At 45.2% G+C, this 14,627-nt stretch overlaps 1 protein-coding gene across 1 annotated transcript; it reads left to right on the forward strand.

Moving 5' to 3' along the window:
• Positions 1–6,899: 6,899 nt before the first annotated feature.
• On the forward strand, positions 6,900–8,969 carry LOC130497383 (uncharacterized). The gene has a single exon (XM_056990142.1). The coding sequence runs from the start codon at positions 6,900–6,902 to the stop codon at positions 8,967–8,969; it is 2,070 nt and encodes a 689-aa protein (XP_056846122.1).
• Positions 8,970–14,627: the final 5,658 nt, after the last annotated feature.

The raw sequence follows: 14,627 nt of genomic DNA on the forward strand, positions 1-14,627 counted from the left end.
CAGACCATCTGGATTTAAGCTTTCCAGGGAACAGCTTAACCCGTGAATTGAAGAGTAAGACCTGATCGTTCGGAGCGCTTCTGCTGATGATCCGTTTGTCATGGAACACCTTGGTCTTTTCCTTGTAGATCTTAGAACTCTCATAGGCCAGATGCCTGATCTCCTCCAACTCGTGGATCTGAATGGTTCGCCTCTCCTTGGCGGGTTTGATGTCGAAGTTGAGTAGTTTGACAGCCCAAGCCGCCTTGTACTCTAGCTCAACAGGTAGGTGGCACGCCTTGCCATAGACCAGATGATAGGGAGTGGTCCCTAAAGGGGTCTTGTAGGCTGTTCTGTACGCCCAGAGAGCATCGTCAAGCTTAAGGGACCAGTCCTTGCGGGTGGTGTTGACAGTCTTCTGCAGGATGTTCTTGATCTCTCTGTTGGAAACCTCCACTTGACCACTTGTTTGGGATGATAGGCGGTTGCAACCTTGTGTTTCAGACCATTCTTGCTCAGCAATCCTTGGAACAACTTGTTGATAAAGTGAGTTCCACCATCGCTTATAACCACTCTAGGCACTCCAAATCTTGGAAAGATGATGGAGGTGAACATCTTGGTTACAACTCGTGCATCATTGGTTGGACTAGCAATCGCTTCTACCCACTTGGAGACATAGTCCACAGCAACTAAGATGTACTCATTCTTGTGAGAAACTGGGAACGGTCCCAAAATCGATCCCCCAGCAATCGAACACTTCAACTTCCAAGATGTAGTTCTGAGGCATCTCGTTTCTCTTGCTTATACTCCCCATCCTTTGGCATGAATTGCATCGAGATATGAAAGCGTGAGCATCTCTGAACATAGTGGGCCACCAGAAACCGGCTTGGAGGATCTTGGAAACTGTTTTGAAGGTGGCAAAGTGACCAGCATAAGAGGAACCGTTGCAGTGGTGAAGGATCCCTGGAATATCAGCCTCTGGAACACACCTCCTGAAGATCCCATCCTTGCCTTGCCGATAGAGATACGGCTCATCCCAGAAGTAGTGCCTTGCCTCCCTTAGAAATTTCCTCTTCTCATTCCCAGTGAACCTCAAAGGCTTTCTCAGCTGCCAAGAAGTTGGCAATCTCAGCGAACCATGGAAGGTTCGGGTACTCCTTCTGGATCACTGCAACGAATGCTCCTTCTACGCGGGAACAGTCCTTGATGACAGGTGACGACTGCTCCATGTTGCGCAGACCAATCGCATTGACGTACTCCATCGGTTGTTCCTCATCAAGAACTGTCTCATCTGACACTTTCATCCTGGAGAGATGATCTGCTACTCCATTATCAACCCCTTCTTGTTTCTTATCTCCAGATCAAACTCTTGGAGCAAGAGGATCCATCTTTAAGAGCCGCGGTTTAGCATCCTTCTTCGTGAGTAGGTACTTGAGAGCCGCGTGGTCCTGTGCACAATCACCTTTGATCCAACCAGATAGGATCTGAACTTCTCAAAAGCGAACACGATGGCAAGGAGCTTCTTCTCTGTGGTTGCGTATCGGCACTGAGCTTCATCTAAGGTCTGCTTGCATAGTATATCACGTGAAGCTTCTTGTCTTTGCGCTGTCCAAGGACTGCTCCCACTGCAAAATCACTTGCATCTGTCATGATCTCAAAAGGGAGATCCCAGTCTGGAGGTTGGACCAACTGGTGCACTGACTAGAGCCCCTTGATCGTGTGGAATGCGGCTAAGCAGTCGCTGTCAAAGGCAACTGAGCTTCTTTGCAGAGCAACCGAGTGAGTGGTCTCGCGATCTTAGAGAAGTCCTGGATGAACCTCCTATAGAAACCAGCGTGTCCCAAGAAACTCTTGATTCCCTTCACTGAAGTTGGTGGTTGCAGACTCATCATGACCTCGATCTTTGCTTTGTCCACCTCAATGCCTTTCTCTGATATCTTGTGTCCCAGAACAATGCCATCTCTGACCATGAAGTTGCATTTCTCCCAGTTCAGCACCAGATGCTTCTCCTCGCATCGCTTCAGCACCCTGCACAAGTTTGACAAACAGACATGAAAGGAGCTTCCATAGACGCTGAAATCATCCATGAAAACCTCCATTATGTCTTCGATGAGATCAGTAAAAATCGACATCATGCAGCGTTGGAAGGTCGCTGAAGCATTGCACAAGCCGAAGGGCATTCTCCTGTATGCATATGTTTCATAAGGGCATGTCAACATCGTCTTCTCCTGATCGTCTGGGTGGATGGGAATCTGAAAGAAACCTGAATAACCATCTAAAAAGCAATAGTAAGGGTGGTTAGCTAATCTCTCAAGCATTTGATCAATAAAAGGAAGTGGGAAGTGATCCTTACGAGTCGCAGCATTCAACTTACGAAAATCAATGCAAATGCGATGACCAGTAACTTTTCTAGTGGGATCAATTCATTCTTTTCATTGGTTATCACAGTGATCCCACCTTTCTTAGGTACTACATGCACAGGACTAACCCACTTACTATTAGAGATCGCATAGATCACACCTGCTTCTAGATGTTTCATTATCTCTTTCTTTACAACATCTTTTAGATTTGGGTTTAACCTCCTCTGATGTTCTACAGAAGTCATCGATTCATCTTCCAGGTGTATTCTATGCATGCACAGATCAGGTGAAATGCCAGGTATGTCAGCTAGAGAATAACCCAATGCCTTACGATATTTCTCAGTTCACACAAAAGCAGAGCAGTCTCAGCATTGTTCAGGTTGGCATTCACAATGACAGGATATGTAGGGTTGGATCCAAGAAATGCATACCTGAGTCCCTTGGGAAGGGATTTGAGCTCTACCTTTGGAGCCTTCAGCTCGCTCCATGAGTCATCGGTCTGAGCTGCCGGAACAGACGGGTTCTGAGGCGCGGTTGTTCCAGCCGATCTGCTGGACTCACTCTTCTCCCCCAGACTTAGATTCGCCACCATCCTTTCAATACTCCTGGCTGAATCCAGGAATTTGGCATATGCATCAGCATCAACACTCTCTAAGCTCTGCTCGGCTTCAGCTCTGACTAAGGCGAGTTCAAGTGGATCCTCGGTGAGAATCTCCTCAATCATTCCCTCATGCGGCTCTAGCGGGTCACCATCTTCTTGGACAGTGAAAGTTGTCCATCCAACATCGGCTTCTTGAGCATCTGGTCCATCTCAAACTTCATCACAATATCTCCAAGGTGGAGATCAATCTTCCCTTGTCGGACATCGATGATAGCTCCAACAGTGCAGAGGAATGGTCTGCCTAGGATCAGGGGATCATTTGAATCTTCCTCGACTTCCAGAACAACGAAATCGGCAGGAACAAGTGTGTTCCCAACCAGAACTTGAAGATCTTCGAGGATTCCAACTGGAGACTTCACAGATCGATCAGCAATACTAGTGACATCCTGGTAGGCTTGAAATCCGTGTATCCAAGGCGCTTAGCCACTGTATATGGCATAAGTTTATGCTTGACCCTAGGTCGACCAGTGAGCATGAGAAAATTGTTCTCCCAATCTGAACCGAGAGGACAAATTTTCCCGGATCACCCAACTTCTTGATCCTTCTGTTCTGGAGCACCGCACTGCACTCCTTAGAGACAATCATGAACTCGCTGTCATCAGATATCTTCCAGAGATCAGTCCCTTCACAAAGCTACGCATGGATGGAATCATCTGGATCGCACTCATTAGAGGGAGTTTGACAGTTAGGTCTTCCAGCATCTTCCTGCACTGCATCTCTTCCTTATCCTTGCGTGTAGCCTTAGCTGGAACATGGTAAGGTATTTTTGGTACATACTGACGAACTGGAGAAGGTGCTGAAGTCGAAGGAACAACTCCAGCGGGTCGCTCTGCTTCAGTCGGAACAGTCTCAGTAGGTTGTTCTGCCTTTTCTTCATCTGTGGGTACAGCCTTAGGTGGCTGATCCGACTCCTTCTACTTCCCTTTCTCAGCCGATGTGAATCTCCTGGGGTCTAGATCAGGCAGTTGCTTTCCACTCCTTAGACCTACTGCATTGCACTCCTTGGGGTTCTTGTCTGTTTTTCCAGGGAGAGTTCCTTGCTGTCTCTTCACACTCTCAGCAGTCTGAGCAATCTGAATATCCATCTGTCTCATATGGCTTGAGACATTGTCTTACTTCACACTCAGGTCATTGAACATATGATTCATCCTGGTGTTGATGTCGTTTGTGACCTGGTTTAGTGCTTTCCCTTGGATCTGCTGTCCTTGGAGCAGTTGGCTCATCATATTGGCGAGGCTCTTCATGTCATCATGCGGAGCAGTCTGAGCCGGTTGTGCAGCCTGCTGATTAACCGGCTGTTTCTGGCTGTGGAATTGGGCATTCTGAGCTGGGTTGAGGACAAAGGTTCTTCCCTGATTGCCATAAGGCCTTTGGTATCCACTGTTCTGACCCTGATTTCCTTGAGCTTTATCGTCTGGTTTAGGGGCATTGAACAGGTGGGGATTGTTCCTCACGTTAGGGTTGGGTGATAGTTCTTGAACTGCCATCCTTGCCCATTCACATAGCTCACTTCATGCTGATCCTCAGTTGACTGATCTGCTTCTGATGTGCCTTATGCGGTAGCTTTATCCTGAGGGGATTCTTCCATGATGAAGACCTGGTTCTGGTTGCTCTTAATCAGCTGATCGACCTTGGCAGAGAGCTCATCAATCTTGATGTTATCAATGCTCTTCACCTTCTGAGTGCGATCAGTCTCGCGGTTATTATCAGCTGAACTTGAGGCCATGTTCTCAATCAACTCGAAGGCACCTTGAGACTGGGTCATGAAATCTCCCTTACTGGCTGAGTTCAAAGCGTTCCTGTACTCCCAGCCTACTCCATCGTAGAACACTCCCAGCAAATAGTTTTCCTCAAAACCGTGGTGCGGGCACTATCTGCGGTAGACGTTGAATCACTCCCAAGCATCGCAGAACGGCTCGTCCACCAATTGTTTGAAGGTCACGATCTTCTGTCTCAGCTCTGCCGTCTTCGATTTAGTGTAGAAGTGGCTTAAGAAGGCCTCTCGGACTTGTTCCCAAGTGGTGAGTGATCCCGTGGGTAGTGAATCAAGCCAGCGAGCAGCTTTCCCATCAAGAGAGAAAGGGAACATAGTACACTTGATGTAATCGGGTGGTACTCCATTCGCTTTAGTGAAACCACACATCTTCTCAAAGTGCTCGATGTGGTTCATCGGTATCTCAGCAGGAAGTCCATTGAAGATCTTCCTTTGCACTAGACTTATCAAGGCTGGCTTGATCTCGAAGTCCTGCCTAGTGCACGGTGGAGGGGTTATGGCAGATCGCGTAGCAGGCAGATTGCGCAGTAAGTTTCTCTGGCCGATCTGGACAACTTCCTCTTGTTGGTTCTGCTGGTTCGCAGCATTCAGAGCAGCTTGCTCGGCAGCAGCTTGCTGTGCATGGATCGTTTTCTGCATCTGCTGCATCTGCTGTTGCATGAGTGCAAACGCAGCAGTGAGATCATCCTGGTGATCACCCATGTTGGTGTTCAAATATCTCGGCTGTTGACGGTTCTGTCGTTCCAATCTCGCTAGTTCTTCGTTGGTAAGCTGATGCAATGGTCCTTGTGCGTTGCTCCGAGTATGTCTACTGGTCATGCACCTGGATCATCAGCTGAAACAAAGAAATAAACACGAGTTAGATATCTTAGACTAGATATGAAACCGAAAATTAGAGGTAAAAAATCTGGTCCCCGGCAACGGCGCCAAAACTTGATACACTAAAAATGAATCCTTGCTACTGCCAAGTTAACAATTGCAATTGTAGTACTTGAGATTCAAATCCAGAGGACCAGTCTACACTCTAGTTCTATAAGTTTGAAATCAAGCTAAGAAGAAGATATGAATTTGGTTGAAGGAGGCGATAGTTGACAAGCAAAATAAACACGAGATTGATTCAATTAAACAAGAGCTAGCCTAGGGTATTTCATTGGGTGTTGAATTGAAGCCAAACAATTATTCAAGCGCGATGAAGTGCTTTCTAGAACTCGGATCACTCAGCTGGAACACTCCACTGTCGTCGCAGTGATCGCTTTGCAGATCGATCTCACCACCTAACTGTCGTTGGGATGAGGATCAATTGCAAGCTTTAGAGAACAGGTACGATCAGTTCACTTACCACCCTAATATCTACTTTCGCTGATTAGGGATACTAAGCTCATTCAATACATGTCAAGTTATCATCCTAAGCGGTTAGCTAGGCGATGAACTAGTTATCTAACATCAAGTGATCAGGTTAATGAAAGCAGTAAGAAAAGTATGAATGAAGAACAGTTATGGATCGCTTATCTATGTTTAGCTCATGTCTCAATACCCTAAAGACCCTAGGCGAGCAAGGTCACTACTCGATCATGATGCAAATAGACAAAGACATAAATCCTGAATAAAATTGCATAAGAACAGAGTATGAAACAATAGGGTTCAGATGATCTTCTCTATGAGAGGATGGATTTCTTCTCCCTTACAAGTTGCAGATCGCAAATACTCAGTGTTCTCTTGTAAAACTAGCGTATGAAAAATAGTAAAAAGATTGATGGCGTTTTATATGGAGGCGCCAATCAGAAGAAAAGAGATTAGGGCAACAGGGCTTTAATTCCCGAAATAGGAGTTTCCATATTCGTCTGGAACAATCTCCGGATCACTCCGTATGCTTGTTCCGTTTGAGAGAGAACAATCTCGGGACTGTTCTCTTGAGTGTTCTCCGCAGGAATGCTCCAAAAGGACATCTTTTCATTAGGCACCTTCTCTTCTTTCTTCTACTAACTCCAGACCTGTAAAAGGTCAAAAAGGACTAGACTGACACGAATTAGTGACTTGAAACAAATGAAAACAAATATACAATGATGTGAAAACACCATATATCACTTTTACTCTAACTTTGCCTTGTTTAAGTTTTCAGGAAACCATGGGCAGTGAAGAAGAAAGAGACAGACCCGGAAATTCATTTGCTGGATTATCTAACTTGCAAATGCGTGCTCTCAATGATTCAATGTCTAACATGTTGAATACAGGTTTGGAGGCAATCCATCAAAGGCTAGATGAACTCCAGGGCCGACCAACTCAGTCCCGAACCAGAACCAGGCGTGATCGCCCAAGGAGAAACAGCCGGTCCGACCTTGAGATCCGAGATGAGTCCTTTGATGATGATCAGTCCATCAACCGACCAAGGAGGGCTCCTAGACAACAAAACCAAGGTGATGTCAATCCATTTGGTAGAAATGAAAGAACTAATGATGGATTGGGTGGTCTGAAATTAAAAATCCCAAGTTTTGATGGCAAAAATGATCTGGATGCTTTTCTTGAATGGGAAAGAAAAATTGAACTTGTGTTTGCTTGTCAAATTTTTTCTGATATTAAAAAGGTTACACTTGCTGCTGCTGAGTTTACTGGCTATGCTATTAACTGGTATGATCGAGTTGTGACTAGCAGGAGAAGAGCAGGTGAGGCGCCAGTTGATACATGGGATGAGCTTTCCATGCTGATGAGGAGACGCTTTGTTCCCGACCATTACCACCGAGACCTACATCACAAACTCAGGCGGTTACTTCAAGGTTCCAAGTCAGTTGAGGACTATCACCAGGAGATGGAGACCTTGATGATCAAAGCTGATATGGAAGAACCCTTAGACGCCACCATGGCCAGATTTCTTACCGGGCTCAACCGTGATATTCAAGACCGTATGGAGCTGGAAGATTATGACAGCATGGAGCAGATGCTACACAAGGCCATACTGATTGAACAACAAGCCAAAAGAAAAGGTCTTTCTAAACCAGCCTTTGTTCCCAAATCATCCTTTGCTCCCAAAGCAAACTATCAAGACAAAGGTAAGTCTTCTTCCTCAACAAATACTGCTTTTAAGACTAATGCCTCTGCTCATGTTGATAGAGAAAAGAAAGAGGAGGCTCCAAAACGAACCAGAGACATTCAGTGTTTCAAATGTCATGGTCTTGGCCACTATGCCAACCGATGCCCAAACCAAAAGGTGATGGTTCTTTTGGAGAATGGTGAAGTAGAATCCGAGGAAGACAAGGAGGATCTTGGACCAGTGTATGATGATGATGAGGAAGAGGCGCTTGACTTCCCAGCTCATGGTCCCCTTCTTGTTATTAGAAAGACTTTGGACGATGCCTTTGATCCCATCTTTGATGAGGAGGTCGATGGAGTGATCGATGAGTTCTGCTCGAACTTCGTGGAGGATTCTGATCCGATCTATGATGAGGACGAGCTTGATGATCCCAGCCACGGTCCACTACTGGTTACTAGACGTGCCTTGAGTGTCCAACCAAAGACCAACGACAAAGAACAAAGGGAGAATCTCTTTCACTATAGATGTCTCATTTCTGATAAAGTTTGTTCTTTGATTATTGATGGAGGTAGTTGCACTAATGTGGCTAGTGACACTCTTGTAAAGAAACTTGGGTTTGTTACTCGGCCTCTTGCTCGTCCTTTCAGGTTGGAGTGGCTCAATGAGGCCGGAGAGCAATATGTGAAGGAGCAAGTTACCGTCCCACTTTTTATTGGACGATATGAGGATGAGGTCGTGTGCAATGTGCTTCCCATGGATGCATGCCATGTTCTTTTGGGCCGGCCTTGGCAGTTTGATAAGAAGGCTGTGCATGATGGTTTCACAAACCGGCACTCTTTTGATCATAAGGGAAAGAAGATCACCTTGGTGCCTTTGTCGCCTTCAGAGGTCCATCAAGACCAGGTACAACTCAAGAAGGGGCGTGACCAAGAGTCTAAGGCAGATAAACCCGAGTATAGTACCAGAAACTCCAACTTCTTTGTCAAGGAAAGTCAGGTTAGGAAATCTCTTTACTCTCAACAGCCATTTCTTTTACTTGTGTATAAAGAATCTATTATGGCTAATTCTTCTGACCTTGCACCGGAGATTCCGAGTGAGTTGCTAGATGTTTTGCAGGACTTTTCTGATGTCTTTTCAGATGAGAATCCAAAGGGATTGCCACCAATATGAGGGATTGAGCATCAAATAGACTTTGTTCCGGGTGCATCTCTACCGAACCGACCAGCTTACCGTACCAATCCGGTCGAGACCAAGGAACTTCAGAAACAAATCGGTGAGCTTCTTGAGAAAGGCTACATCCGGGAAAGCCTCAGTCCTTGTGCTGTACCAGTTCTTCTAGTGCCCAAGAAAGATGGTTCATGGCGCATGTGTGTTGACTGCCGAGCCATCAACAACATTACGGTAAAGTATAGGCATCCCATTCCTAGGCTTGATGACATGCTTGATGAGTTGCATGGTTCTTCAGTTTTCTCTAAGATTGATTTGAAAAGTGGATATCACCAGATTAGGATGAAAGAAGGTGATGAATGAAAAACTGCATTTAAAACTAAGCTAGGATTGTATGAGTGGCTTGTTATGCCATTTGGTCTCGCTAATGCACCTAGCACTTTCATGCGTTTAATGAATCATATTCTGAGAGCATTCATTGGTCATTTCGTGGTTGTATACTTTGATGACATACTCATTTACAGCAAGAACCTAGATGATCATAAGAAGCATGTGAAATCTGTTCTTGAAGTTCTTAGGAAAGAAAAGCTGTTTGCAAATCTTAGTAAATGCTCTTTTGGAATAGATCACGTGGTGTTCTTAGGTTTTGTTGTAGGTGCTGATGGACTCAGAGTGGACGAGGAGAAGGTCAAAGCCATCCGTGAATGGCCTATTCCGACCACAGTGAGTGAGGTAAGGAGCTTCCACTGCCTTGCCGGGTTCTACCGAAGGTTTGTCCAGGACTTCAGTACCATCGCACCCCCACTTACTGAAGTGATCAAGAAGAATGTTGGTTTCAAGTGGGAACAGGCTCAGGAAGAAGCATTCCAGCTCTTGAAAGGGAAGTTAACTCATGTTCCTTTACTTGTACTTCCTGATTTTTCTAAAACTTTTGAGATTGAGTGTGATACTTTGGGTGTTGGTATTGGTGCTGTCTTGATGCAGGATAGAAAACCCATTGCTTACTTCAGTGAGAAGCTTAGTGGAGCCACTCTCAACTACCCCACTTACGACCAGGAGCTGTATGCTTTGGTGAGGGCTCTTCAGACATGGCAGCACTATCTCTGGCCAAAGGAGTTTGTGATCCATACTGATCACCAATCGTTGAGACATCTTAAGGGCCAGCAGAAGCTGAACAAGAGGCATGCCCGTTGGGTTGAGTTTATTGAGACCTTTCCTTATGTGATCAAGTACAAGCAAGGTAAGGAAAATGTTGTGGCTGACGCTCTGTCCCGAAGGTATACTCTTCTCTCAGCTCTAGAGACTAAGTTGCTTGGTTTTGAGTTTATCAAAGATTTGTATGCAACTGATCCAGATTTTAAAGAGATTTTCAGGAAGTGTTCCAAAACGGCCTATGGCAAGTATTATCAAGTTTCTGATTTCTTATTCTTTGATAACCGCTTGTGTGTTCCCCAATGTTCTTTGAGGGAGTTGTTTGTCAGGGAATCACATGGAGGAGGTCTTATGGGACATTTCGGAATCAAGAAGACATACAAAATGGTGTATGAGCACTTCTATTGGCCGAGTCTGATGAAGGACGTAGAGAGGATATGCAACCGATGTGTGGATTGCAAGAAGGCCAAGTCCAAAGTGAAAAACCAAGGTTTGTATTCGGCCCTACCCATTCCATCTCATCCTTGGGTTGATATTTCTATGGATTTTGTGCTTGGTTTGCCTAGGACTAAGTCTGGCCGAGACTCCATCTTTGTGGTTGTTGATAGATTTTCTAAGATGGCTCATTTCATACCTTGTCATAAGACTGATGATGCCATGCATGTTGCTGAGTTGTTCTTTAGAGAAATTGTTAGGTTGCACGGAATGCCTAGGACCATTGTTTCTGATAGAGATGCTAAGTTCCTTAGTTACTTTTGGAAAACTTTGTGGTCTAAACTTGGAACTAGGTTGATGTTTTCCACCACTTGTCATCCTCAAACTGATGGTCAAACTGAGGTTGTGAACCGGACCTTATCAACTTTGCTTAGGTCATTGATTAAAAAGAATCTTAGACTTTGGGAAGAATGTTTGCCTCATGTTGAATTTGCATACAATCATTTCGTGCATTCTGCTACTAAGTTCTCTCCATTTGAGATTGTTTATGGTTTCAACCCTATGTCTCCACTTGATCTTTTGCCTTTGCCTTTGAGTGAAAGAGTTAGTGCAGATGGGAAAAAGAAGGCTGAGACCATCAGGAAGCTGCACGAAGAGGTTCGAGGCAACATCGAGGCCAAGACAAAGATTTATGAGAGAAAGGCAAACCAGAAGAGGACCAAGGTCGTTTTTGAGGAAGGAGACCTTGTTTGGGTTCACTTGAGGAAGGAACGGTTCCCAGACGAAAGGAAGTCCAAACTCATGCCCCGGATCGATGGACCATTTCCTATACTTAGGAAGATCAGTGACAATGCATATCAACTTGATCTGCAAGGTAAGTATAATATTTCTTCAAGTTTTAATGTTTCTGATCTTTCTCCTTTTCTTGCAAATGATCCAGATTTGTGGACAAATCCTTTTGAAGAGGAAGGGAATGATGCGACCCAGGACCCGGACCAGGACCAGCTCGACGATCAGGACGCTCAGAACAGACCAACCGAGGTTCACCCATCCGTCCAGGCCAAGCAATCTAACCGAGCAGTGTACCGGATCAACCCGCGTTCATCCGGAAAGGAGCTAAGGCTGGTTCCACGACCTGATGACCGATCTGACCGAACCACAGATGATCTTTCCCGTCCAACTCGTCAAGACAAAGCCAACAGACGAGCCAGACTTCACTTGGACCAGGCGGAGTCAGACCACGACCGCAACTTCTCACTTCTCACCCGTTTGGTCCGTACCGCACATCCCGATGATCGGACCAACGTTCTTACTTCTTCTTTTGACGCCATCATGGACTTCTCTTCGACCAAATTCTCTAACGCAAGGATTCTTAGACTTTCTGAAGATTTGGGTCGAGTAAACTCTTCTTACATTCAAGACGGTTCGATGATCTCCCCCGCGGCCGCACCTCCGTACGTCCATCTCCTTACCGCTACGAACCAGATCATCTCGGATGCACTTAGACATCTTTCTGAATCTGGACCAGTCAACCTTTGAGTCCACACTTTGACTGGTCTTCCCTTGTTTTCCACACTTTGACTAGTCTTAGTCAAATTTACCTTTTCTATGCCTTGTTTTCTGCATTTTTCTTTGACTCAAAACACTATATAATGTACTCCCTTTCATGGCAATGCGATCCACGAAATTGCTTCTTTATTTTGAGTCTTCTCTCTTTGTTCTTAGCATAGAACATTCCTGTTTCTTGGTGAGGTTATCACTTAGCAAACAAATCTTCTTTTGTTAGACCGGTGCGTCACATCCGGCAACAAACGAATCTGGTAGTATCAAGGGGTCTTTCCGCAACCTTTTGTGTCACCCATCATTCCATAGTTCTATTTTCAGAGTTCATATCCTTCACAAACCGATTGAGTGATCCTGTCCAATCTCAGGACGTATCATCCGGAGGCACCACGACATCAGGTCCCGAACAGGAACCTCCCTCGTCTCTTCATAACAAAGTTGTAGGAAGAGAGGACTGGAGAACACCAATCATGCAATACATCCTGGAGGGAAATACTCCACCCAATAAATGGGAGGCTCGAAAACTCAAAGCATTGAGCGCAAGATACTGCATAATCAATTATGCCCTCCATAAACGAAGTGTTTCCGGACCTTACCTAAAATGTGTTCATGGCCCCGTTGCTATGAAACTCATGAAGGAAATGCATGACGGCTCCTGTGGAAACCACTCCGGTGGCAGAGCTCTAGCTATCCGAATCAAAAGACAAGGCTATTTCTGGCCTACCATTATTGCAGACTGTGAGGTCTACTTTTCCTCATGCGACAAATGCCAGAGGCATGCACCGATTATACACTAACCTGCGGAAAAGCTACCCAACATATCCGCTCCTTATCCATTTATGAGGTGGTCCATGGACATCGTAGGACCACTAGTAGCGTCAGGAAGTGGAAAGAAGAAGCTACGCTTCCTCTTAGTCCTAACAGACTACTTCACGAAATGGATTGAGGCTGAAGCTTTCCAACAGGTAACCAGATTCAAAGTCGAACGATTTGTGTGGAAAGACATTGTGTGTAGACACGGCGTCCCATTCGAAATCGTTACTGACAATGGAGGGCAATTCATATCTCACGACTTCAAAATATTTTGTGCCAAATGGAATATCCGCCTGACCTTCTCAACACCCCGACGCCCTCAAGGAAACGGCCAGGCGGAGGCTGCTAATAAATCAGTATTAGCAAACTTCAAGAAACGCCTCGGAACCCAGAAGGAACTCTGGTCAGAAAAGTTACCCGAAGTACTTTGTGTGAGGGATTAAACTCACCTCCTGATTTTTAGGTCAGGTTAAAGTTTAGGAAAAGGTTAGGGAAAGATAACGCGGGCTGAATCCCGTAATAACTTATAGAATGAATTTGATTTGTATTGATAATGTGGTAAAAGAATGGTCACAAAAGATGTTTCGCTTGATGATTACAAAGATAAAGAAATGTTTAAGAAATGATGTGAATGATCGTAAAAGTGAATAAGGGTTGAATGAATCCCCTTCTTTGGTCTTCGACCTTCTCTTTAAATAGCCTTGGACTTCTCTTGATTATCTTTAACTGACCTCCGAGATCTTCTCCGTTTGTTGAGGAATTCGCAACAGCTTCCCTTCGACCGGGTCCTGCGCTCCTTCTGTTATGATGTGAGCTTCCACTTCACCGTGACCTCTTCGAAGATCGCCCTTAGCTTCTAGCCTCCGGCTTTGTATTAAGCCTTAGCTAAGGTCGCCGATACGCATTGGGCTTTATCACGGCCCAGTACTCGTTTTGGTTCTATCGTCAGCTAACGGGCCATATTTGGGCCCAACAGTTGCCCCCAGCTTTCGAGATAAGACTTCTTACTCGGGAGCTTAACCTAGCCACTGAACCTTAATCTTTTCTGTTGAGATAATGATTACTAGCTATCTTTATCGAAGATATTATTCGCTTGAACTGACGGTTGAGATTTCTCTTGACGAAATCAACGGCTCGGATGAAAGAAGTTTTGAAATATTTGCTCCGATCCTTGAGACTTGATGAGATATAAAGTGGCTAGCATTAACTGCCACTGTCCATATTCTCCACGCCTCCACTCGGTTTTCAAGGTAACTCCTCCTCCACTCCTTTATTTTACTACGTTTGCTTTTTTTTTTACTTTCGTCCTTCGATTTCACCATTGATCCTCTGTGATTTTCTTAGAATCCTTAGTTCCTAAGAGATCTAATTAGCTCGTTTCACCCTTTCCCCTTACAACCTTTCGATTTTCCTTACCCTTCTTTTTAATGGATCCTCCGAAAGAAGGTTTCGGCGAGACCGGAATCTCTCCCTCCGGCAAATGTTTAATGAAGGTTAAACAGGAGATCGGTGAGAAAATGAAAAGAGATAAGAAGGAAGCTAAAGACTCAATCGCGGGGAGGGTCTCTAAGCGGATGAAGAAGAAGGATGGTTCTGGCGGGAGCGCCTCTTTGGGACCTCACTCGCCTTCTTTATTGAAGAGCCAAGAGGTCGGTAACCTCATGGTTCAAGCCCACGGTCAGAAGGATTTGGCCAGGG

This window comes from Raphanus sativus, chromosome 1, assembly GCF_000801105.2.
Source record: "Raphanus sativus cultivar WK10039 chromosome 1, ASM80110v3, whole genome shotgun sequence".
Lineage (NCBI taxonomy): Eukaryota > Viridiplantae > Streptophyta > Magnoliopsida > Brassicales > Brassicaceae > Raphanus > Raphanus sativus.